Raw genomic sequence first — 25,201 nt, forward strand, 5'->3', positions numbered from 1 at the left:
ATTGTTTGTGTGTGTGTGTGTGTGTATATATATATATATATATATATATATATATATATATATATATATATATATATATATATATATATAAAATGACAATACAAAAACAGGGTCTCACTTATAAATAAAACTGTGACACATTGCAAAAATATCGTAATTTATATAACGTGCTGATAACAGTGGATCAGAAGGATTTGACCAAAGTATTAGTTTAACTACTAAAATAACATTTTAAATGCGAAGCATCCGAACGAACCGACTCGCTTAAATGAATCTGACTGACTTACCTCTGTGTTTTGCAGTGTCAATGTGTTGTGATTGGTGGAGGGAAACGATGGGTTTGTCCAGCCGCACTGAGTATCAAATTACAGCAGCAGTTCTTCTCTCAAACAGCGCTGAGCTCTCCAGGAACCGTCTGCATCGATCCACATCTCCAGTGAGAGAATCAATCGGATCTACTGGAGTTTATTAATGAAGGTCAACACATGAGTTCACTAGAGTTTTATGGATGGACAGACACATGCTGGATATACAGATCGCGTTTCTCTGATTACCGAGTCTTACACACCAGCGATGCGTCTTAACAAACATTATATTACATGTAACAGACACTGAAGCCAAATATTTACTGGAATATAGATTTACACTTCATTTCAGTACGGACAAACTCAGGAGAACAGTGTTGAAGTGAAGGACACAAACTGAGGGATATGTTTTCAATATCGCTCATTTCATTACTTTAATAATCATATTTCAGCAGTGTTATACATCATGGCTGGACACGGATGGTGGAAATATTATATGTGGATTTATATCTTCACCTACAGGTTTATATTATCATCAGCCAAATCACTGGACACCATCATCTGGAGCTCTCAAAACCTCAAGTAAGTAGCCTACTAAAAACCGTTTAACCCTTCAAACACAATTCACATGCATGTATCGGTTTAAAATAGTTTGATTACTTTCTCTAATTTTGCTTTACCCTTAAGTACTCCATGAAAACTCTTCAATGAAAAGACATTCTCTGATGTTGACGTTCACTGTCAGTTTGAATTTGTTTTACTGTTTTTGCAATATGGTCAAGTTGACAAAAAGATTATATCAAGTTTGTCATAGAATTAAAATTTATTTTCAGGATAGTTCACTTCTATTTATTGATAAAATGGAGGGTTGAAGCTTCAACACTGTCCATCTGTTGCGTTTGGAAGGAAAAAATCAAGGCAAAACATGATAATATTATAAAATGATTTTCATTCTTCTGTCACTTCAATAGAACATGAACTGGTTTAAATGGCTAATAATGAATGATTACTAGGTTAAGGATTGGTTTATTCGTGGGTTGCAGTGTTTCCCAACCCTGTTCTGGAGGCCCCCCCAACACTGCACATTTTGTATATCTCCTTTATCTGACACACCCAATTCAGAACTTGGAGACTGTTGTGTTTGATTGGGTAGATATCCAAATGTGCAGTGTTAGGGGGGCCTCTAGGAACAGGGTTGGGAACCACTGTGGGTTATAGAGTAATACAAATTATTGTCATATTTGATGGCTATTTGTTCGTCAAAGAAACAATGATGGAATTAAACATCTTTGATAATAAATGAAAGTAGTGTCTGAGATTAAGCCAACTTGTGATGTGCTGAACACAGACCAGACTAATGAAGGATATCATTCCACTGAATTCTGTGCTATTATAGCTGCTTTATAGCAAAACCTTGAAGAATGTTTGCTAACATTCTCTAACCACAGGGCTTGATTGTTTATTAACTCTTAACAAAATTAACTAACCTTGTGATGGTGCTGTCCTGTTTCAGAAACCCTGTTTGCATTTACTAACAGCATTCAGTCACTTTGAATGTGCAGAAAAACATGAACCTCTTCTCTGAAACTGAAAATCACACAGATCTCTATAGATTCATTATCATTGTGTTTGCATGGAGAGGTTTTTATGCCTTTCACATGTTTCTACACTGTAAAACTCTTTTACCCATCACACTGTGTCACTTCATGTGTCTTCATGAAGCCTTTCTGGTAGGAAGTCCAAAGCTAACAAAGCACAAACAGCTGTGTAATATCACACAAGGGTATGGTTACATAACAGGACACATACTCTACAGCAAAAATCAATTAACATCCATTTTACTTCTTTATTCCTATGTCAGTTTCCCAGTAAGTGCAAGTGTTCCTTTCCAACCTACAGCTCATTTAGAATAGTCAGCTGCAGTTGCTACAACCTCCTGAAATACATCAGCCCCAGTTAAAGGTTAAATTTACATCAGTTTTGTGTATATGTCCTTAAAGCATTGAGTTTGGGCAATGTAGATGTGGTTAGTGCCTCTTGGTATCTTGTAATCTGATTTATGAAGATCACTGCATATACATGAATAAATACTGCCAACCTTTTCCTCCCTAAATACATTACATCCCAAAACTTCCACGAGTCATGAGGACAGCAGGATTTCTTATCAGAATTAGTATTTTTGGTTTTGCTTAAAATTGAAAAATAATCAAATTAAGAATACTTCATGAACAAACAGCCTCAATAGTGGTTGCATTTTATTTTAGAACACAAAAAATACGTCGACGCAAAATATGCGCGTCGATTCGTCGGACCCAAAACAAAGATGGCGGCGCCGGCGAGTAGTAGCAACACGAGTGGCTCCTCAGACTATCAGAAGTGCAAGGCGGCATGCACTCGTTCCTCTAAAGTATGGGAATTCTTTAATTTAAAAGGGAACAATTCCGTGATATGTCGTCTTTGCAAAATGGAGATGGCCTTCCATTCTAGCACCACGGCAATGCACCAGCATCTGAAGAGGCGCCACCCGGGAGCAGCTGCAGATGACAGAGCACCGTAAGTTTTTTTCAACTCCCCACTTTGCACTCGATGTTGGAGTAGGCTATAATACGTTGTCGACACCTAAAGTTTTCGCTTACCGTAATTTCCGGACTATTGAGCGCACCTGAATATAAGCCGCACCCACTGATTTTTAAATAAAATATTATTTTAAACATAAATAAGCCGCACCTGTCTATAAGCCGCAGGTGCCTACCGGTACATTGAAACAAATGAACTTTACTCAGGCTTTAACGAAACACGGCTTGTAACAAAAATAAATAGGCTTTAACGAAACACGGTGTGGCAGCGGGGCGTGGTCAAGCGCCCGTCCAGGAGAGAAAAGCGGTAAGGAGCTTACACCTTAGCTAAATTATGTCTAACACCGGTGTCTAATTTCAGTAAGCATGGGAAGAGCGGCTTAAAAAGGCAGCAGCCACAGAGCTGAGAGAGTGACACACGTCAGTCTAGTGTTGGCGCATAGAAGAATTGAGAAACTTTATAAAATTGATTGTAAACATTGCTGTGGCCATTAAAAGCCTTACCTGGAACGTCAAGTGCCCTGCTGAAAACTGTCACACTGGTGCCCGTGTGACAGTTTTCCCAAGGACACGTGAAGCAGGGCACTTGAAATTAGACACCGGTGTTAGACATAATTTAGCGCAGGTGTAAGCGGACGGGCGCTTGACCACGCCCCCGCTGCCACACACGGCTTGTAATAAAACATTTGCAGTAAATAGTAGCCTACCAAGAAAGTAATTGGTCACTATCTTCCTCGTCCTGTGCACTGAAACCACTGAAGTCATCTCCTTCGGCGTCAGAGTTGAATAGCCTCAGATTTTGTCTTTTTGCACTGAGTCAATTCCTCAAGCTGCTGTTTCCAGCATCTTATCATCGACTCATTAAGACCAAGCTCCCGTGCAGCAGATCTATTTCCTTTTCAACAGCCAGATCAATCGCCTTCAACTTGAAAGCAGCATCATATGCGTTTTTCCATGTCTTTGCCATGGTGAGGGTGACAAAATTACTACCGTAATCAGAATGATGGGAAGTTTGAGCGCGCTCGATTTAATCTAAACAGTAAACAAAAAAAGTTGTTTTGACCTTAACCCGTTCGGCAATTTCATTGGTCTAATGAAAGCTTCACGCTGCCGAAAAACTGAGCACGTCACAGAATATATTTTTTAATTTTTTATTTTTTGTATAAAATTTGAAAGCGGGAAAAATCCATATATTAGCCGCGTCATTGTATAAGCCGCGAGGTTCAAAGCGTGGGAAAAAAGTTGCGGCTTATAGTCCGGAAATTACGGTACATTATTAGCGATCATTTCGTTAATAATGCGCTTATAGCTGTGAATGTCGTGAAAAATACATAGAGGACACTGACAACGCGCTGACAGACAGGACCAAGCAGGTAACATTTAATAAAGTCTCAACTTTCAAATTTGGTCATTTAAAGAAAATTAAACCATAAATAGGCCTACTGTTTTGTGGCTCTTTAATGTGTCGTGACAGATTGCCTCAGTTAAAGCTGCTCGTGAACCGATCATCTTTTCCTTGGTTAATTTATAGCATCAGATAGGCTAAACATGAATGTAGCCTACATCAGAAGGACTGTTGTTTTAACTGTGGAAAGATGTCAGTACAGTAGCCTACAATACATTATTCAAATTCAAATCCACCGACGTTAATCTTCTCTCTCCTGACTACTTTGTCGGACAAAAATGGCGTATTATGATTGATTGATCAGATCGGCAGTCAATCAAACTCCCGGCAAATGTTTTTTTTTTAGCATTTTATACACCCCCACCCCCGATGAAACTGGTATTACCGGTGTTGTCACAAGTCGATTAATCGAATCGGAATCGAATCGGACTGAAAAAAATGAATCGTTAGATTAATCGATGCATCGAAAAAATAAATCGCTAGATTAATCGTTTAAAAAATGATAGTTTATCCCAGCCCTAATCCTATAGTTCATACCCTTTATAGATGAGATTTTGCAAACCCAGAACCACAAAAACAAAACAACATCTCCATTTTGACATGGAGGGGGGGAATAAAAGAGCAGCAATCAGATATTTATATGTAAAACACATATAAAACATGTAAGTTTATATATGTTTTCACTGAAATAAAAAAAAGTCACAAAGGTACAATATATGCATATATTTAAAAATACAACAAAATAGCTGTTTTCATATATGTAACACATATTTTCACAAATACTTGTGGAATTTTAATATCTGCCCAAAATATAAACAATAATGCTATTATATTGATAACATATTGCCACATATTAGATTTCAGTATATTTAGATTTCTGCAAAACTGCTTTTTGAGCACGTTTCAGGTCCGCATGCTATTACATAGATAAACATGATGTATTTAAATTGCATTTGTGTTTGTTTAAATGCATAGTTTGTATTTTTACAGGTATTTACATTAATATGTAGAACAAGTGCTAAAACGTCTCTAAAACGGTGATGTCTTTTTAGAACAGCAGCAGTTTGGTGAGCGTCTCACAAAAGTGTTTTGGTTGAGCATATATTAACGAGAGTCGTTTGGTTTCTTTAGCGCATCCATCTTAAGTGTGATTAGAATTATATTTTTCTTTTTGTTTTTGATCAATAATTGACTGTAAAGAACAGAAAGAATATTTACAGAGGCATTTTTCAATGACAAATAGATTGCGTGGATCTCATCTTTGGACAAACATTACACAGTATGAATCAAACCAATTTTTTATCCCAACACGCAGTGAAAGGATCTCGCTGCTGAACTTATTCAACACTATACTACTCGATCACTGCAGAGTGAAATCTGAACATTTACCAGCCAGTGGCCAATCACAGACATTTATAGTCACAAGTGCAAAATTTGGTCACATCATTGTAGAGGGTTGTGCATAGAGTAAAAGTTTGATCTTGGGATTTAGGAGTTGAGGTGTTCAAATGAAGATTGCGACTATTCAGAAAATCAACATTTTACCCAGCCCTAATAACCACATATTTAGGATTGTATGAAATAGTTTAGTGCTCAACAAATATAGTTTTTCAATGGCTGATCCTTAATCTCAATACCTTATTAGACATCCATGGGGGTCTCTGTGGGAAAATATGATTTCTTGAAAGTTCAGTGGTAACTTTTTCAAATAAAATGTTCACAGCCGTGTCATTGAGTTGCCCTAAACATATTTTCCCCCCTCTGGCAATCTTTTCCCCTTTATATCTTTGAGCGAGTGCTACATTAAATGAGATTGCCCTGGGGAAGAACTTGCCGGAAACAGCTTTCAAAACTCTTTTGTTGTATTTTCAAAACACTTTCAATGCAAACGAGTTGCTTTATAGAGAATGAAGCCGGTGTCAATGCAGAGCGCAGATCAATTCCATGTCTGACACTTCAGAGGACAACACCACTGGAAAAGTGAAACGTTTGTTCATGTTTTTGAAAAGAGGAAGAGGGATAAACATCATGAGATCATTGCTCGGAGAGGAAGGGGCCGTGGAACGGATGGATGTGACAGGCATTTCAAAACCCATTAGAAAAGCCTTCTGAGAGGGGATCTAATGGAATGGAGCGTCCTGTCTAGGGCTGAACAATTAATCGAAAAACTAATCACGATTTCAGGTGCCATGATTATTTTATCGTGAAAAGTGACGATAACAGTGTTCAGTTTAAGTCAGCTCCTATTGCGTCAATGGTTTCTATTCACAACATGTTTTTGCAGTGGTTGAGTATTCTAACCAATCACTAACATTTCTGTTGAGCAATAAAACGGCAATGGCCAATCAGAGCCACTTAAATTAGTTCTCTGTCCTATCAGTAACTACAACTGATCCTAATGCGCATGTTTTAAACCATCTGAATGCCCAGATGATAGGCCTCCGCTCATGTTGGAACATGAAAATTAATCTGAAGAAACATCAACTTACTCTTGAAAAGAAGCTGTAGAACAATTGTGAAAAGCACTTTGGAATTATTTTGGATTCATTGCATATTGCACCGCTCTCTTTGAACATAGATGTTAACTACACTGCAAATGAGCAACATGAAAAAACTAAAATGCTTCCGTGCAGATGTTTGTGAGTGTCATTGAGCTCACGTCAAAATGCAGGTCTCGAACAGTGTAAACCTGCATTGAGTGACAGCTGTCATTGTTATGGGAGAGTGTGGCAGAATGATGCACCCCACCGGCTCGTCATGGTCGCCCTGCATCTTAGGGCCACCCTTCAACCATATAATTTGCTTCAGAATAATGCTTCATCACCGCTGTCTTTAAAACGCAGAGCGCACCTCTTCTCAGGGAGCTGGCTTCAAATCTCCATGTGTGCAGACACTGGCATCCTCACACGCCCAGGACCAGAGCTGGGAGGGTTCGGAGTCTAGATAAGATGGTCTGCTGCCGGACATGTTGATGAGTCGGCGGAGATGAACAGCTCACTTTGCCGCCGATGGGCTAGATGCCGGGCCGCCTTCCCCACACACTTGCCGCGGGCCTGGGAAGCCAGGCCGCCGGTGACGCCAATCTGAGTTTGGTGTATGTTTCATCCTCCGTGTATTCCTCCAGCCATTTGACTCTCCCATTGTTTGTCACAATTCCTACAAAGATAAAGTCTGTTGTGAGTTTTCTGATCATCTGCACTTTGTTAATTAACCTTTTTTTTTGTTTGCTCGCCTGGTGTTCATGTCAAACCTGTGTTTGGATTACCTCACCTGTTTGTTTCACCTCTCATCCCTTTCTTTGTCAATAAACTCTGCGATTGAGTCCATCCCTCTGCCTCGGAGAGTTACAATGACAACCATAGATATCCATTTAAAATAATTTTTATTGGGCCTAACATTAACAAACATTACAATAATATTTAAAATATGCTTAAAAGAAGCTGGAGTGCAGCTTATATCCACCATTAAACTCCGCTACTCTGAAGAACTACACTGTTGCTTACATTGTGACATCATGGTCATTTAATATTTTTATCAACATTAATAATTGTGAATACAATATCAAGGGCATTAATCGACAATTATGATTTTTGCTATAATCAAGCAGCCCTAGTCTCGTCCCTACTGACCGCACTCCAGTAAGTGTGTCAACGCACCAGATGGACTCTTCACTAACAATCCCCTATATTAATTATAAAACAGTCTTAATCCACGAAGATCCAAGTAGATAAAGATGCAAGAAAGAGAAAGCATTATCCACATGTAGAAATGGCAGCACATAATCTCTGCATTATATTTTCAGAGGACAGGGAGAAAAAACACTAGTTTTTCCATTAATCTACAGTATTTTATAGGGTTTATCTTGAGTTAGATCTATGGCAAATGGGAGTGCTAGTGAATTCCGATCTGATCACTGATCCCTCCCCCACCCTGTGTTCGTGTTTCTCAGGCATCACAACAGAGCCCCCCTGAAGGCCCCATTCACTCATTTCTATGCAGACTCACAGCGTGACGTGTTCTCGCTCCATTGCTGCACGTTAATAAAAGAGTCTGTGGGAGAGTGGCACTGATAATGGTCCGATCGGCTCTCCGAATTGCTGTGACACTTTATTCCCTAATGATAGAAGCCTGACAACTGATCCACACATATTTTATCCTATAGAAATCCCAAAATGGCAAATGATAGCCAAGAGTATTCATTCTCATGGAAAAGTCATGGAAATTAAAATAGTTTGAAGTAGTTACGCTCACCTCAAAACATTTTATTGGCTATAAAGTATTTTTGTGTGGATAATCTCAAATCCATATCTAGTAATTGCAAACAACTGGAAAAGTCATGAAATTTTTTTTTTAAACAGTTTCAAGGGGTTCCCATGTATGCTAGACACTTTTCTGGTTTTCCTTATACTCTCCAACTCCAACCAATGTCAAATGTTTAACCATAAGCATAAGAAACCCAAACTCGCTCTGTATAAAAAGTTTTTTTTAGTTATGAATAATTTGGATAATAATAATGTTATACAAGGGCATTAATCGACAATTATGATTTTTGCTATAATAGTGCAGCCCTAGTCTCGTCCCTGCTGACCGCACTCCATAAAGGATTCCTTTGCCCAGCCTTATTTTTTGAAAGTTTTTGGACCGGTGCCAGTTCACAGTGAACGGAGTTATCCGCACAATGGCGAAAATAGAAAACGAGCGATCGATAGATAGAATGTACAGTCGCTCATCACTGCTGGTCAGGACAGAAACGCTGATTAAATGGGCGGCTGTGGCTCAGATGGTAGAGCGGGTCGGCCACTAATAGCAGGGTTGGCGGTTTGATTCCTGGCCCTCATGACTCCACATGCCAAAGTGTCCTTGGGCAAGACACTGAGACCCAAGTTGCTTTAATGTTCAGTAAGTTCTGTTCTCTTTTTTTGTGTGCAGCTGTGTTGTGTTTGTGACCTGTTTTTAGATAAATAAAAGGAGTTTTCTCTTGAACATTCCAATGTTGCAAGTGGGCTTGCATGAACGTCATGAACGTACACAGGAGATCAATGGTCAGTGAACATTTTCACTAAATAATACATTCGTTTTCAGTTTGTTTCTCAGCAAACCTTATCGTATGCTTTCATAACAATCATGGAATAATTAAGTAGACTTCTGAATTATATATTTGCTTTCTTTTGAAGCTTGAAGAGGTCACCAGAAACTTTCACTGAGCACAACATTTTTTCACAATTTCTCCCTTTGTGTTAAGAAAACGAAAGAAAGCCATATAGGTTTACAACAATACATGGGTGAATAAACAATGACTGGATGAAAAGTTTTAGGTGAACTATCCGTTTAATTCAGGGTTCCCATTTTTTCCCAATGAAATTCCATTGCTGTTCCATGGCTTTTCCAGCCAATTGTTGTTAATGGATACATTTTTATTTTTTTTTAAAATTCTGATTCTGACCAATTTGCTTAAGAACTGTTTAGAACAATTTGTATAGCATTTTGACCTGTACATTGACTCCGTTTGTTCACAAATGAAATCATACATTTCTATGGCTTGCAAGCAAGTTTTACTCTACAAAATAGAAATATTTAGTTAATGGAATACATTTAGTGAAGAAAAAAAAGTAGAATTTTATTTTTTTAGATATTTCCATGACTTTTAAGGTTTCATCGATTAACATGACTTTCCAGGACCATGAAATACAATTTCCAGCTTTTCAGTGACCGCAGAAACATCTCTGGTAATTTGACTGTAACACTTGTTCCCTGATAAAAGCGGAACGAGATGCTGCACTTAGTTAGCGTTTTGGGAACAACTTTAGGTGTGACCAGCTGTGAATATGTGTGCAACACGTCAATTGAAATTGACCAGAATTTATAGCCTCTGCTGGTGACATCATTGAATGCACCTGTAGCAGGGCTATAAATAGATGCGTCACAGGTGCATCGTCAGGTATTTTGTCTGAAGAGCAGTCCTGGGGCATCCCAGTGCAGCAATGAAGCGCAGCATCTCATTACGCTTTTATCAGGGAACAAGGGTTAAAGTCAAGTAACCCGAAACGTTCCCTTTCAAAAAGCTACACTTATGATGCTGCGCTGAGTTAGCGTTTTGGGAACGAGCAAACTCATGTTGCTAATGAATGTGTGCGGGGAGGACCAGCCTGCTGCATCACAAACATGCTGCAGCGGGACACCTCTAGCCAAGGCTTTAGAGGAGGCAACCCCTCTGGTAGCCCTGATACCTACTGGCAAAGCTTGACCGCACGCCTCGTAGGCCAGCGCAATAGTGTCCTCACCCAATGCGACATAGTCTGCTTGGTGGCGGCCGCCCCCCTGTTGCGGCCCCCATGGCAAATTAATAGTTGCTCTGACTTACGCCACTGGCTAGTGCGGTGGACATAAGTCTGAAGGGCACAGACTGGACAAAGTCTGTGAAGTCTTTCCTGCTCCGGCGTTGTAAATGGCGGGGAGCGGAAGGCTTCGAGAGTGACCGGATATAAGGTCGAGAAAGGAACCTTAGGCAGGTAGTCAGGGTGACAGTGCAAAATTGCTTTAGCCATTCCTGGGACAAAGTCTAAGCAGGCTGGCAAGACAGACAGAGCCTGTAGATCCCCAATTCTTTTTAGAGATTGCCATAAGAAAAACCATCTTGAGAGTCAGAAGTTTATCAGAAGCTGACTCTAGAGGTTCGAAGGGGGTCTCAACCAGACCCTTAAGGACTATTGCTAAGTCCCATGAAGGGGTCCTGGTCCTAGCAGGAGGCCTCAGTCGCATAGCTCCATGAATGACGCGAGCGAGTAGAGGATGTCCCCCCAACGACACCCCATCCATCAAGGCGTGGCAAGCCAAAATGGCAGCCACATAGACATAGAGAGTGGCAGAGCATGTGCCTGCTGACATTCTTTCCTGCAGAAAGTCCAGAACTGAAGCAATCTGGCAGTTAACTGGATCTGCATTATGTGCACTGCACCATCTTTCAAAGACAAAGGCGTAGCTTCGTCTCGATAACCTCAGGTGAAAACCCAGTGTCCCTCAGTTGGTACCCTTCAGGGGCCAAACATACAGGTTCCACAGCTCGGGCTGGGGATGAAATATTGTCCCCTGAGACAGAAGGTCCCTTCTGTCTAGAATCGCACAAGGCGAGCCGTCGAGGAGAGACCCTTGCTGGCGAACTCTGGCCAAGACTCCCGGGAGCAGAGAAACCGGGAGAAACGCATACAGAAGCATTCTGGGCCATGTATGCGCCATCACGTCCAGACCCAGGGGGGCTGGGTGGCTCTGAGAGAAGTAGAGGGGACGTTGTGCTGTCTGTTGAGAGGCGAAGAGGTCCACTTCTGCCCTGTAAAGTCTCACCCAGATTTGTTCCACTACCTCGGGGTGGAGTTTCCACTCCCACGTTGGTATTTTCTGTCTGGACAGTAAATCTGCTCCCATTCAGGCATCCAGGGATACAAGCTGCTCTGATTAATAGGCGCTTGCCCTGGGCCCAAAGGAGAATCTGCCGTGCCAGTCTGTTCAGCTGGTGTGAACGTAGACCTCCTTGATGATTTATGTAAGAGACTACCGCTGTGTTGTCCACCCGCACCAAGACATGGCAGCATCTGGAGGAAGTATTTCAGGCATCAACTCGAGACAGTTAATATGACAATCGAGCTGACGACCCTCCAATTCCCCTTGAGCTGGACGACCACTTAAGAACGCTACCAGCCCGTCAAGTTAGCAGCCTCCGAGGGCAAGACGCACCTAGAGTGGGACCCAGAGTGAGGAACCGGGGTCTGAACCACATAGAAAAGGTGCATAACACGCGGCGCATAACCCTTATCAGCCTAGGGGATTGGCCCTTGGATGAAATCCCCTGGCTTTGAGCCACAACTGAAATGGTCTTATGTGCATAAAAGGCCCAAAGGGATCACCGAGGACGAAGTTGCCATGAAACCTAGTAGTCGTTGATACTGACGAACAGTGCAACCTTGGCCTAGCCTGACTTTGCTCAGGGTGTTCTGAATGGACTCGATTGCAGCGGGAGACAATTGTGCCCACATTGTGATCGAATTCCATACGATCCCCAGATAGGTAGTTTTCTGAGTGGGAGAGAGGACGCTTTTCTTGGCGTTGAGCCTCAACCCCAGAGAAACCAGATGAGCTAAGATGATATCACTGTGCTGTGATGCCAGTTCTTGTGACTGTGCTAGTATCAGCCGGTCATCATTGTATTCAATGTAATTCAGAATGCGGATGCCCCGGAGTCGCAAAGGAGCCAGTGCTGCATCCATGCGTTCCGTGAATGTGCTGGGTGATAAGGCTAGACCAAATGGAAGAACCCGATATTGGAAAGCTTTACCCCCGAAAGCAAACCTCAGGAACAACCTCTGTTGTGGCAGACTTTCTATATGAATGTATGTGTCCATGAGATCAGTCGTGACCAATCAATCACGATGTTGGATTTAAGACACGACCATCTTGACGGTTAGCATCTTGAACTTGAACGCCCTCGGAGCGATTCAAGCCTCGAAGGTCAAAGATTGGATACAACCCCCCATCCTTCTTGGGAACCAGGAAGTATCTGCTGTAGTAACCTGACTCTCTCTCTGGAAGGGGAACATGTTCTATGGCCCCTTTAACCAAGAGATTTTGCAGTTCTTTCCACATTAAACATGCTTGCTCCGGTTTCACGGTAGTGGGAACCACGCCGTTGAAACGCGGAGGATTTCCTTTTTAAAAATAACTGCCCTGAGGTCTTTGGGGGCTGCTGAGGGCGACAAACCGGCCCCCAGTCTTTACAAGGGGAGCACGATTCGCCACGCTTTGTTTTTGAGGCTCCTGTTTAGAAGGACAGTGGCAGGGCTGGGTGGCCGATGGCCCCTCCCCCTGAGTGTGTTCCTCCTGGAACCTGGTGATAACTATATTCATAGCATCACTAAATAAGCCAGAAGGCGAAACCGGAGAATCGAGAAGGAAAGTTTTGTCCTTGTCTCTGATGCCCGATAGGTTAAGCCATAAGTGTCTCTCCGTGCTGACTAAAGCAGACATAGACCGGCCAATGGCGTGGGCCATCTGCTTGGTCGTGCAGGGAGACAGATCCGTGGCTCAGCGAAGCTCAGAGAATGCCTCTTCATCGACCGTGGTGCCCGCACTCAGGTCCTTCAACAGATTAGCCTAGTACGCCTGTAATACTGCCATAGAGTGCAGGGCAGCCCCAGCCTGACCTGCTGCCTGATAAGCCTTCCCCACAAGCATGGAGGTTGTCCTGCACAGCTTTATGGGAAGAGTAGGTCTCTTTAGAGATGATGCTGAGCCTGGCGAAAGATAATCCGCAAGTTTGTCCTCTACCAGCGACATCAATGAATACTTCAACCGATTAGCCTAGTACGCCTGTAATATTGCCATAGTGTGCAGGGCAGCACCAGCCTGACCAGCTGCCTGATAAGCCTTCCCCACATACGTGGAGGTGGTCCTGCACAGCTTTGTGAGGAGAGTTGGTCTCTTTAGCGATGATGCTGAGCCTGGCGAAAGATAACCCGCAAGTGTCTCTTCTACCGGCAGCATCACCGAATGTCGACGTCAAGGGCAAGAAGACAAGGGAAGTATAAGGATTCCTCCATGAATGAGAACGCTCGTTATGGAGGTCATCGAAGAAAGGAAGCGACTGATATAGCGTTCCCTTCCCGTTTTTTTCATTTATTTTAATTTTTTTTTGGCCACCAGACAGAAATCTGTCTTCTAGTTTGGAGCGTTTGGGGGGGGGGGGGGGTCTCTTGTTCACGTGGCCAGTCTAACTATAGTCTGGCCACAGCCCGAGTAACCACCTCGAGTAATTCCTCAGCCACTTTATTATTGTGTGTGGAATGTAAAGAGGTTCAGCGTCCCCCTCGTGAACCAAAGAGGCACCGAGGCGCGCTTCAGGCTTACGACAAGGATCAGCTGAATCTGGGGAGAGAGCAAGCGATAGGGATGGACCCGTCTCTTGCTCCTCAGCCATCTATCTGAGAGCCCCATGATGAAAGAGTGGGTGCTGGCTCTTGAAAGTAAGCGAGACGAGTGTGAAGCATTTTGACTGTAAACAGATCGCAATGCCTGCACCCGCCCTGCCACAACGCAAGAGCAGCATGCTCTTTCCCCAAACACACAAAGCAAAACCACTTGCTTTGTTTATCAGTCATTCTTTTCCTTCTTTTTTTTTTTTTAAGAAAAGAGAAAGGCAGTGCTCAGAAACCTAACAAATCTAACTCCTAACAGAGGAAAGTTCTGACAGTCAAGATGCACAACACACACAGAGTGATCTGAAGACAAAAGATCTGACGATGCACCTGTGAAGCATCTATTTATAGCCTTGCTACAGGTGGATCCAATGATGTCACCGGCAGAGGCTATAAATTCCGGTAAATTTTCATTGATGTGTTGCACACATATTCACAGCTGGTCACACCTAAAGTTGTTCCCAAAGCGCCAACTCAGTACAGCATCATAAGTGTAGCTTTTTGAAAGGGAACCCTTTTGATTGCAACACATGTGTGATTGAATACTATGTGACTTTTGTAGTAGTACAAGGATTGTTTTAAATGGAATTTGTCTTCAGACTGTGGGATACAGCACCATAATGTAATTATTTAGATTTTTTTCTTGATTGATGGAGTCAGATATATCCAGTCACATGCAATATTTGTCAACAGATCAAGATAAGTCATTTATATTTGTATAGCATTTTACAATACACATAGTTTCAAACAAGCTTTACAGAAAATTATGCTGTAATGTCCATCCATCCATCCATCTTCAACCGCTTATCCGAAGTCGGGTCGCGGGGGCAGCTGCTCCAGCAGGGGGCCCCAAACTTCCCTATCCCGAGCCACATTAACCAACTCTGACTGGGGGACCCCGAGGCGTTCCCAGGCCAGTGTGGAGATGTAATCTCTCCACCTAGTCCTGGGTCTTCCCGAGGCCTCCTCCCAGCTGGACGTGCCTGAAACACCTCCCTAGGGAGGCGGCCAGGGGCATCCTTACCAGATGCCCAAACCACCTCAACTGACTCCTTTCAACGCAAAGGAGCAGCGGCTCTACTCCGAGCTCCTCACGGATGACTGAGCTCCTCACCCTATCTCTAAGGGAGAAGCCCGCCACCCTTCTGAGGAAGCCCATTTCGGCCGCTTGTACTCGCGACCTAGTTCTTTCGGTCATGACCCAACCTTCATGACCATAGGTGAGGGTAGGAACAAAAATTGACCGGTAGATCGAGAGCTTTGCCTTCGGCTCAGCTCTCTTTTCGTGACAACGGTGTGATAGAGCGAGTGCAATACCGCCCCCGCTGCCCCGATTCTCCGGCCAACCTCCCGCTCCATTGTCCCCTCACTCGTGAACAAGACCTCCTTGAACTCCTTGAACTCCTTCACTTGGGGCAAAACCTCATTTCCTACCTGGAGTACGCACTCCATCGGTTTCCTGCTGAGAACCATGGCCTCAGATTTAGAGGTGCTAATCCTCATCCCAGCTGCTTCACACTCGACTGCCAAGCGATCCAGTGAGAGCTGAAGGTCACGGACCGATGATGACATGAAGACAACATCATCTGCAAAAAGCAGCGATGAGATCCCCAGCCCACCGAACCGCACACCTTCCCCACCCCGACTACGCCTCGATATCCTGTCCATGAATATCACAAACAGGATTGGTGACAAAGCGCAGCCTTGGCGGAGACCAACCCCCACATGGAATGAACTCGACTTCGTGCCGAGGACCCGGACACAGCTCTCCCTTTGGACGTACAGGGATTGGATCGCCCTGAGAATGGATCCCCCCACCCCGTACTCCCGCAGCACCTCCCACAGTATCTCCCGGGGGACCAGATGTAGACAAAACACATGTAGACTGGATGGGCATACTCCCAGGCCCCCTCCAGGATCCTTGCGAGAGTAAAGATCTGGTCCGTCGTTCCACGGCCAGGACGAAAACCGCATTGTTCCTCTTCAATCCGAGGTTCGACAATCGGCCGAACCCTCCTCTCCAGCACCTTGGAGTAAACTTTACCAGGGAGGCTGAGAAGTGTGATACCCCTGTAGTTGGCACACACTCTCTGATCCCCCTTTTTGAAGAGGGGAACCACCACCCCATTCTGCCACTCCTTAGGCACTGTCCCAGATTTCCACGCAATGTTGAAGAGGTGTGTCATCCATGACACCCCTCCACATCCAAAGCTTTCAGCATTTCTGGTCGGATCTCATCAATCCCGGGGCTTTGCCACTCGCGGAGATGTTTGACTACCTCAGTGACCTCCCCAGGGAAATAGAATCTGATCCCCCATCATCCTCCGGCTCTGCCTCTACCATAGAGGGCGTGTTGGGATTTAGGAGTTCTTCAAAGTGTTCCTTCCACCGCCCAATAACCTCCTCAGTTGAGGTCAACAGCGTCCCATCTTTGCTGTATACAGCTTGAATGGTTTCCGTTTCCCCTCCTAAGGTGGCGGACGGTTTTCCAGAAGCACTTTGGTGCGGACCGAAAGTCCTTCTCCATGGCTTCTCCGAACTTTTCCCACACCCACTGCTTTGCCTCCCTCACGGCCGAGGCCGCAGCCCTTCGGGCCTGTCGGTACCTTGCAACTGCCTCCGGAGACCTCCGGGACAACAAATCCCGGAAGGCCTCTTTCTTCAGTCGGACGGCTTCCCTGACCACCAGTGTCCACCACAGTGTTCGAGGGTTACCACCCCTTGCGGCACCTAAAATCTTGAGGCCGCAGCTCTCCACCGCGGCTTCGGCAATGGAAGCTTTGAACATTGCCCACTCCGGTTCAATGTCCCCAACCTCCGCAGGGATGCCTGAAAAGCTCCGCCGGAGGTGTGAGTTGAAGATCTCGCTTGGGCTTCCCAGGTCTGTCCAGAGTCTTTCCCCACCCCCTGACCCAACTCACCACCAGATGGTGATCGGTTGACAGCTCTGCCCCTCTCTTTACCCGAGTGTCCAAAACATATGGCATCAGATCCGACGACACGATTACAAAATCGATCATCGACCTTCGGCCTAGGGTGCTCTGGTACCACGTATACTTATGAGCATCCTTATGTTCGAACATGGTGTTTGTTATAGATAATCCATGACTAGCACAGAAGTCTAATAACAAACATCCACTTGAGTTCAGATCAGGGAGGCCGTTCCTCCCAATCACGCCTTTCCAGGTGTCCCTGTCATTTCCCATGTGTGCGTTGAAGTCACCCAGCATCACTATGGAGTCCCCTACTGGGGCCCTATTCAGGACTCCATTCAGGGTCTCCAAGAAGGCCGAATACTCTGAACTGCTGTTCGGTGCATATGCACAGACAACGGTCAGAGTTTTCCCCCCCACAACCCGTAGGCGTAGGGAGGCGACCCTCTCGTCCACCGGGGTAAACTCCAACGTAGTGGCGCTCAGCCGGGGACTCGTGAGTATCCCCACACCCGCCCGTCGCCTCACACTGCTGTAATGTCTAATGTTTTAAATGTCTTTAAATTTAAGCATATAAAGCAAGGTGAAGCATATAAAGGTGCCTCTGAAAAGTAATTATTTGCCATTTTCAACACATTACAGTAGGGCACACATAATGCATTCCTTGTTTTCTTTCAAAAATATTGCTTTTATTTTCAATTTTGTAGCTTGTAGAAATCATGAAAATATATTTTTTTTTTATCAAATTCTCCCAAGGCTAAAGTATCAGAGATATACTATCCACATTAGTTCTAAGACACAGTTGAAACAAAAGTGAGAATCTCCTGAGATGTGAAAGAACATCATCTGTGTGCTTGTGAAATTGAAATTCAAGAAAATCCACAACCAAAATCTGCCAGAAAATAAAAGCACTTTCAAGTTTAATTGCATCTGACAGAAACCCTTCAACCGTCAATGTGAATGTGCGAGATTGAGTCAGATGAGATGAAGATGTCAAGTGTCATTCTTTGGCTAGGATCACTGCGCGAGATGTAGATGTTTTGGCATGCTCTAGTTTCTCTCCACAGCTCCAGCAGGATCTCATAGCAAAATGAAGTGAGCTGCTTTTTTCTGCTCATGGTTTGGAAGCCGTTTGCTCTGGCCTCACATGTTTGTCATTTACCTCCAGTGTTTACATTTATGATGTGTTTAGGTATTAATACCTATACATCTCCATGAAATCTAATACAAGACATTGACTCATGAAGGGAATATTTTCTTTCCAGACCACCTGAATGAGATTTTAGTTTCCTCACATCCAAATCAAGAGACATCGTAAATGTGAAATGCTGACGTGAGCATCTGCACATAAGATGATTTTTTTTATTTTAAGCCGATTAAAAAATAAAAATAAATACATAAATAAATTATGGAAAAGTTCACCCAAAAAATGTAAATTGATGTGAATGAAGGGATTGTGTGGGTTTTTGGTGTAATATTTCCAGAAAAAAAGTTGTCATTTTTCAGAATCACAGAGTCTAATCAGAGAAAAATGCCACTGAAGTTAATGATGAGAATGTTGAATAATTCACACAGTACTGTAGTAGCAAATCCTGCACAAACACAGCACAGTTTCAACAGCCTTTTAACATCCAGCGTGATCACTCTTAATAAGGACACTATGAATTATTGATGCCACTAAATTAAAGGCGGTGCAGCAAATACTACAATGATTAAATACTTCAAATAAGGTCTATCAATCAGTTATTCTTTTTTTTGAGAATTAATTACATGACATTTTAAACACTGACCCTTAACCCTTACTTAGATTAATAATTTTAAACCATGATTTTAACTATACAAAAGTAATATTGGCATTATATTCATGATGTTAGCCAGAGGGAAATTGACCCCCACAGTGAGTCTGGTTTCTCCCAAGGTTATTTTTCTCCATTGATCTGCATCTTGCAGAGTTTTGTGTTCCTTGCCACAGTCGCCTACAGCTTGCTCACTGGGGTTATTAATACAATTATTATTTAATTACTTATTTTTAAACACGATTAACAATCTTATTTTATCTAATTACACAATGATGATTCATCGACATTATAGACATTACAGTTTTATCGTCTGTTAATGCTGATCTTCTGGAAGCTGCTTTGAAACAATGTGTGTTGTGAAAGGCGCTATACAAATAAAATTGACTTGAGTTGACATGACATGCCGATTAATTAATTGCAACAAGTTGCATATCAATATTAGCAAAGAAAGGCCCCAAAATAAGTTAATTCAACATAAACAATGCATGACCATTAAATTAATTATAAATATAAGATATAATGTCTTTAATAAATATAATAATTCACATATTTACATCTGTGCTGGATTCAATTATCGGTTTACGTTCATATGCATCAGACAGACATTTTGAAGCATCTCACCGCTTTTTTACTTTAGGAGGCTGTGTTAAGTTAAACATTGTTAAAACTATGAAAATCCCTTCTGATGATCTCTGCATTCTGTTGTGCTAGTACTCATCCTGTGAGAGCGGCTCTCATTCTTTGTTTGTGCTGCTTGTGAGGCTTGTTGAGGATTGCTGACTGCCCCCTGCAGACAAACTCATAAAAACAAAAGTACCTCAAGCTTAAATTGATCCTATTGTAGGAAAATACATGCTTTTATTATGGCATTTACATATGGCTTAGGGGGCATGATTAATTGCACAAATGTTATTTTTTACTTTAATTAATCCCACTAAATTTGTCACAATCACTAGACGGAAGCAAAGATGCAAGTAACTCTTTATTAGGAAACAACACAGTTCTGGAGTACGGGTGGGCTGGTGACGCAGTGGCTAGATGGTCAGCGTGCTGGTACAGAGTGTGTGGTGAATCCGGTACGGGTAAACATCCAGACCAGACGAAACCACGAAGACACCGAACAGGAACTAAACCAGAACAGGACTGCAGACAGGTAAACGAAGAACAACACTGAGGGTACCAAACAACGATCTGACAAAGAGAGGAGAGTGTGATGAGTTCATATAGGGGAGTGAATTGGCAGCAGCTGGTGCGGGGAATGATGACAGGTACGCTGAACAATCAAACAAGCGGTAATGCCCATTCACACACGCTCACACACACAGAACAACAATTACACGAGACATGAAGAAAACAGCGAATTCATGAACCGTGAGAGTACCCCCCCTCTAGGAACGCCTCCTGGCCTCCCCAGACTCCCTTACCTGTCAATTGTAATCATCAATAAGGGAGTGATCCAGGATGTCTCTAGCAGGCACCCAACTTCTCTCCTCCGGACCGTAACCTTCCCAGTCCACCAAGTACTGGATTCCACGTCCCCTCCGCCTTGAGTCCAGAATACGATCAACCGAATAAGTGGGTTCCCCTTCTACGAGTCGCGGAGGTGGGGGAACCGGGGCTGGCGGATTAATGCGAGAATGAAATACAGGTTTGATTTTGGATACATGAAACACGGAATTAATTCTCCTGTACACTGGAGGAAGATTGAGGCGGACTGCCACCGGACTAATGATCTTGGTGACAGTGAACGGGCCAATGAATTTGGGAGCAAGCTTATTAGAAACGGAGCGGAGTGGAATGTTCTTGGTAGAAAGCCACACTTTGGAACCGACGACGTATACGGGAGGTCTAGACCGGTGGCGATCGGCCTTGGCGCGCGCTCCCACTTGGAGAAGAGTCTCACGGGCTCTAGTCCAAGTGTGACGACACCTCTGGACGAAGGCGTGAGCGGAGGAGACCGCGACTTCGGATCCCAGACTAGGAAAAATCGGTGGCTGGTAACCTAAACTACACTCAAACGGAGATAAGCCCGTAGATGACACTGGTAACGAATTGTGGGCATACTCCACAAATGACAGTTGTTGGCTCCATGAGGAAGGATTCTTGGAGACCAGACATCGCAATGTCCTCTCCAAATCCTGGTTGGCTCTCTCAGTTTGACCATTGCTCTGGGGATGAAACCCTGAGGACAGACTAACAGTCGCACCCAGTAATCTACAAAACTCTCGCCAAAATTTGGACACAAATTGGGGTCCCCTGTCGGAAACCACGTCCGTTGGGAGGCCATGTAGCCGAAAGACGTGGTTAACGACTGTTAACGCCGTCTCCTTGGCTGAGGGTAATTTGGGCAAGGGAATGAAGTGAGCCGCCTTCGAGAACCGGTCCACCACGGTCAAAACTACCATGTTACCCCTGAGAGGGTGGGAGGGCGGTCACAAAATCTAGTGCGATATGGGACCAGGGTCTCGAAGGGACCGGCAGCGGTTGAAGGAGCCCATCTGGGGGTCGGTTGGAAGTCTTACCAGTGGCGCAAACTGAGCAAGCCAAAACAAAACTGTGGACATCGCGAGCCATACGTGGCCACCAAAATCGTTGCTTGACTAGAGATGTAGTGCGACTAACTCCTGGATGACAAGCCACATTAGAACAATGCCCCCACTGAATAACGTCGGACCATAATCCCTCTGGCACAAATAAACGGTTCGGAGGACAACCGACCAGAGGCGTTACCCCTTGTAAGGCCGTCTTGACCTTCGATTCGACCTCCCATGTGAGTGTAGAGATAATTAAGGTCTCTGGAAAAATGCACTCGGGAGTAGACGGGCGATCGGAATGGTCAAAAACGGCGGTAAAAATTGGCGAACCCCAGAAACCTCTGTAGGGCCTTACGGGAATCCGGACTTGGCCAATCCACCACAGCCTTAACCTTTTCAGGATCCACACGCATTCCCTCAGACGACACAATGTAGCCTAAGAAAGGAACAGACTGTGCATGAAAAGCGCATTTCTCCGCCTTGACAAACAGCCCATTCTCTAGCAGACTCAGAAGCACTTGTCGAATGTGCTGCACGTGTTCCTGGAGAGAAGAAGAAAAAATCAATATGTCATCCAGGTAAACATATATGAACTGATCGACCATATCTCGCAGCACGTCATTGACGAGTGTCTGGAAGACTGCTGGGGAGTTGGACAAGCCGAAAGGCATGACCAAGTATTCAAAATGCCCCCTGGGGGTATTAAATGTAGTCTTCCATTCATCCCCCCTCCTAATGCGGACCAAATGATAAGCATTACGTAAATCCAATTTTGTGAAGATCGACGCTCCCTGCAACCTGTCGAAGGCTGAAGACATCAGCGGCAAAGGGTAAGTATTCTTTACCGTGATGCTGTTCAGCCCCCGTAGTCAATACAAGGTCACAGAGACCCGTCCTTCTTCCCCACAAAAAAACCCCCCGCCCCCGCTGGAGAAGAGGAGGGACGGATGAACCCTGCTGCTAGAGAATCAGAAATATATTTCTCCATAGCCTCCTTTTCTGGAACAGAAAGTGAATATAACTTGCCCTTAGGCGGAGACGTACCTGGCAGTAACTCTATCGCACAGTCATAGGGATGATGCGGAGGGAGGGAAGCAGCACGAGACTTACTGAACACCTCCTTCAGGTCTAGATACTCCGTGGGCACGTTTGACAAATCCACTGCCTCCTCTTGAAATGTAGAGACAGAAACAAACGGACAAGCAGACACAAGACAGGACTCATGACATTTACTGCTCCACTCTGATACTAATTTCTGCTGCCAGTCTATCTTGGGGTTGTGTTGAATAAGCCAGGGGTGTCCTAAAACAATGGGTGCAAGGGGGGAGTCCAGAATGTAGAAGGAAATGGTCTCAGTGTGGTTGCCAGATACGCTGAGTATAATGGGTCCAGTGGTGAATGAAATGGTGGGAAGTGCTTGGCCGTTGAGAGCGTGGACTGCGATGGTACGGGTGAGAGGCAGAAGGGGAACCTGAATCTTGAGTGCGAATGTGTAGTCCATGCAGTTACCTTCAGCCCCGGAGTCCAGTAGTGCTCGACAGTCGTGAGTGTGGGCTGACCATCTTAGTCATACCGGAAGGAGCATCGATGTAGATGAGGTCTTCTCAGCGGAGATCCCACCCGACAATAGCCTCAGATTTACTGCCGGGCTTGCCCCTTTTACCGGGCAGTTAAAAGCAAAATGTCCCGCTGTGCCACAGTAAAGGCAGGGGCCCTGAGATCTCCGCCTCTGCTTCTCCTCCCGGGAAAGCCGAGCTCGCCCGACCTGCATGGGCTCGTGAACGTAGACGGGGCTGAACGCGTCCCCGCTGTTGGTTCGCAGAGTCTCCACCGCTCCAGACACCCGAGCGGGTAACTTCCGACGTTCGACTCAGGGAGAGTCGAGAATCGACACGGAGCGCCAATTCGATCAAACCATTGAGGGTAGTAGGTAAATCCAGCGCATAAATCTCTCTCTGGACGCGGTCAGCCAGCCCATGCAGGAACATATCCCACTGCGCCTCCTCGTTCCACTGACATTCTGCTGCCAAAGTCCGGAACTCGATAGAGTAATCCGATACGGACCTTTCGTCCTGCTTGAGGTCCGCGAGAACCCGTGCCGCTTCTCTTCCTGTGACCGCATGGTCGAAAACTCTCTTCATCTCGGCGGCGAGTGTTTGGAACGAGGTACAGCATGGATCTTGGTTCTCCCACACCGCCGTTCCCCATAGCGCTGCCCTCCCCGTCAGTAGCGTGAGCACAAATGCAACCTTGCTACGTTCGTTAGAAAAAGTCCTGGGCTGCAGAGAAAAGTGCATCGAACAGCGTGTTAGGAATTCTCTGCAAAAGTTCGGCTCACCGTTGTAGGACTCGGGAACAGGTAGGCGGGGCTCTGACTGGGAGACGTGCTCTGGTGGTACGGGGGGAGCGGGCGGTGTGGGTAGCGCAGTGGGAGCTTGCATCAGTTGGAATTGCTGGGTGAGCTCGGACACCTGCGTCACAAGAGCTTGAATAGCCCGACCCGACTCATTCATGTACCTCTGCTGGGAATCCATCCGCGCCACACTGGTCTTGATGAACTCCTCCAAGGACGAAGAGGTTCCACTTGCTGCTTCCATAGCTTGGTCAGATCGTTCTGTCACAATCACTAGACGGAAGCAAAATGCAAGTAACTCTTTATTAGAGTGAAAAGAAACAACACAGTTCTGGAGTACGGGTGGGCTGGTGACGCAGTGGCTAGATGGTCAGCGTGCTGGTACAGAGTGTGTGGTGAATCCGGTACGGGTAAACATCCAGACGAGACGAAACCACGAAGACACCGAACAGGAACTAAACCAGAACAGGACTGCAGACAGGTAAACGAAGAACAACACTGAGGGCACCAAACAACGATCTGACAAAGAGAGGAGAGTGTGATGAGTTCATATAGGGGAGTGAATTGGCAGCAGCTGGTGCAGGGAATGATGACAGGTACGCTGAACAATCAAACAAGCGGTAACGCCCATTCACACACAGAACAACAATTACACGAGACATGAAGAAAACAGCGAATTCATGAACCGTGACAAAATTAACATGTTAAATTGACAGCCCGTCTCTGAATAACATGCCAGTATTTTCTGATGATCTTTTTTTTTTTTTTTTTTTTTGCTTTTCTCCCTATTTAGAATTCCCAATGCACTCTAAATCCTCGTAGTGACTCAATCTGGGTGGTGGAGGACGAATCTCAGTTGCCTCCGCATCTGAGACTGTCAATCCACGCATCTTTTTTTGTGAAATTCACACAGGCATCACAGAAATATCTCTAGGTCTTGACTCTGTTGCTTATTCTGTTATAAGGGATGTGTGTTGGCGTGCAGTCTTCAGACGAGTCAAATATTTGTTCTCCTTTTTAAATGCTAGTGCAATTACAGCTATAAAAATGTAATCACAGTATATCTATTGCATTTTGAGATTATGAATGTTATCTTCAGATCCTGAATAAAAGGATCTTATCCTGACTGAAACTGAACCTGCTGTTCACTGGTGAAAACATCCACACAATATGCAGAATAATTGCTCTCCGTATTGTTGTGGTTGAAAAAGACAAAAATAGAAAAATGATTTTCCAATTGGATGAACCCACCCAGCTCTGCAGCTGCAGACATACAGATACATGAGTCTGCTGAATGTATAAGGAGTCCCTCCTTTATTTTTTAATTAAATTGT

The 25,201-nt window shown here is 44.4% G+C and overlaps 1 protein-coding gene across 1 annotated transcript in view; it reads left to right on the forward strand.

The window, feature by feature from the left end:
• Positions 1-411: 411 nt before the first annotated feature.
• Positions 412-25,201, forward strand: part of LOC127659838 (ephrin-B1-like) — a 186,935-nt gene continuing 162,145 nt past the window's right edge. The window contains exon 1 of the mRNA XM_052149790.1: positions 412-887. Coding sequence (XP_052005750.1) covers positions 772-887 — 116 coding nt within the window. The 5' untranslated portion in view covers positions 412-771. The remainder of the gene's footprint in view (positions 888-25,201) is intronic.

Source organism: Xyrauchen texanus, chromosome 19 (genome assembly GCF_025860055.1).
Source record: "Xyrauchen texanus isolate HMW12.3.18 chromosome 19, RBS_HiC_50CHRs, whole genome shotgun sequence".
Taxonomy (NCBI): Eukaryota; Metazoa; Chordata; class Actinopteri; order Cypriniformes; family Catostomidae; genus Xyrauchen; species Xyrauchen texanus.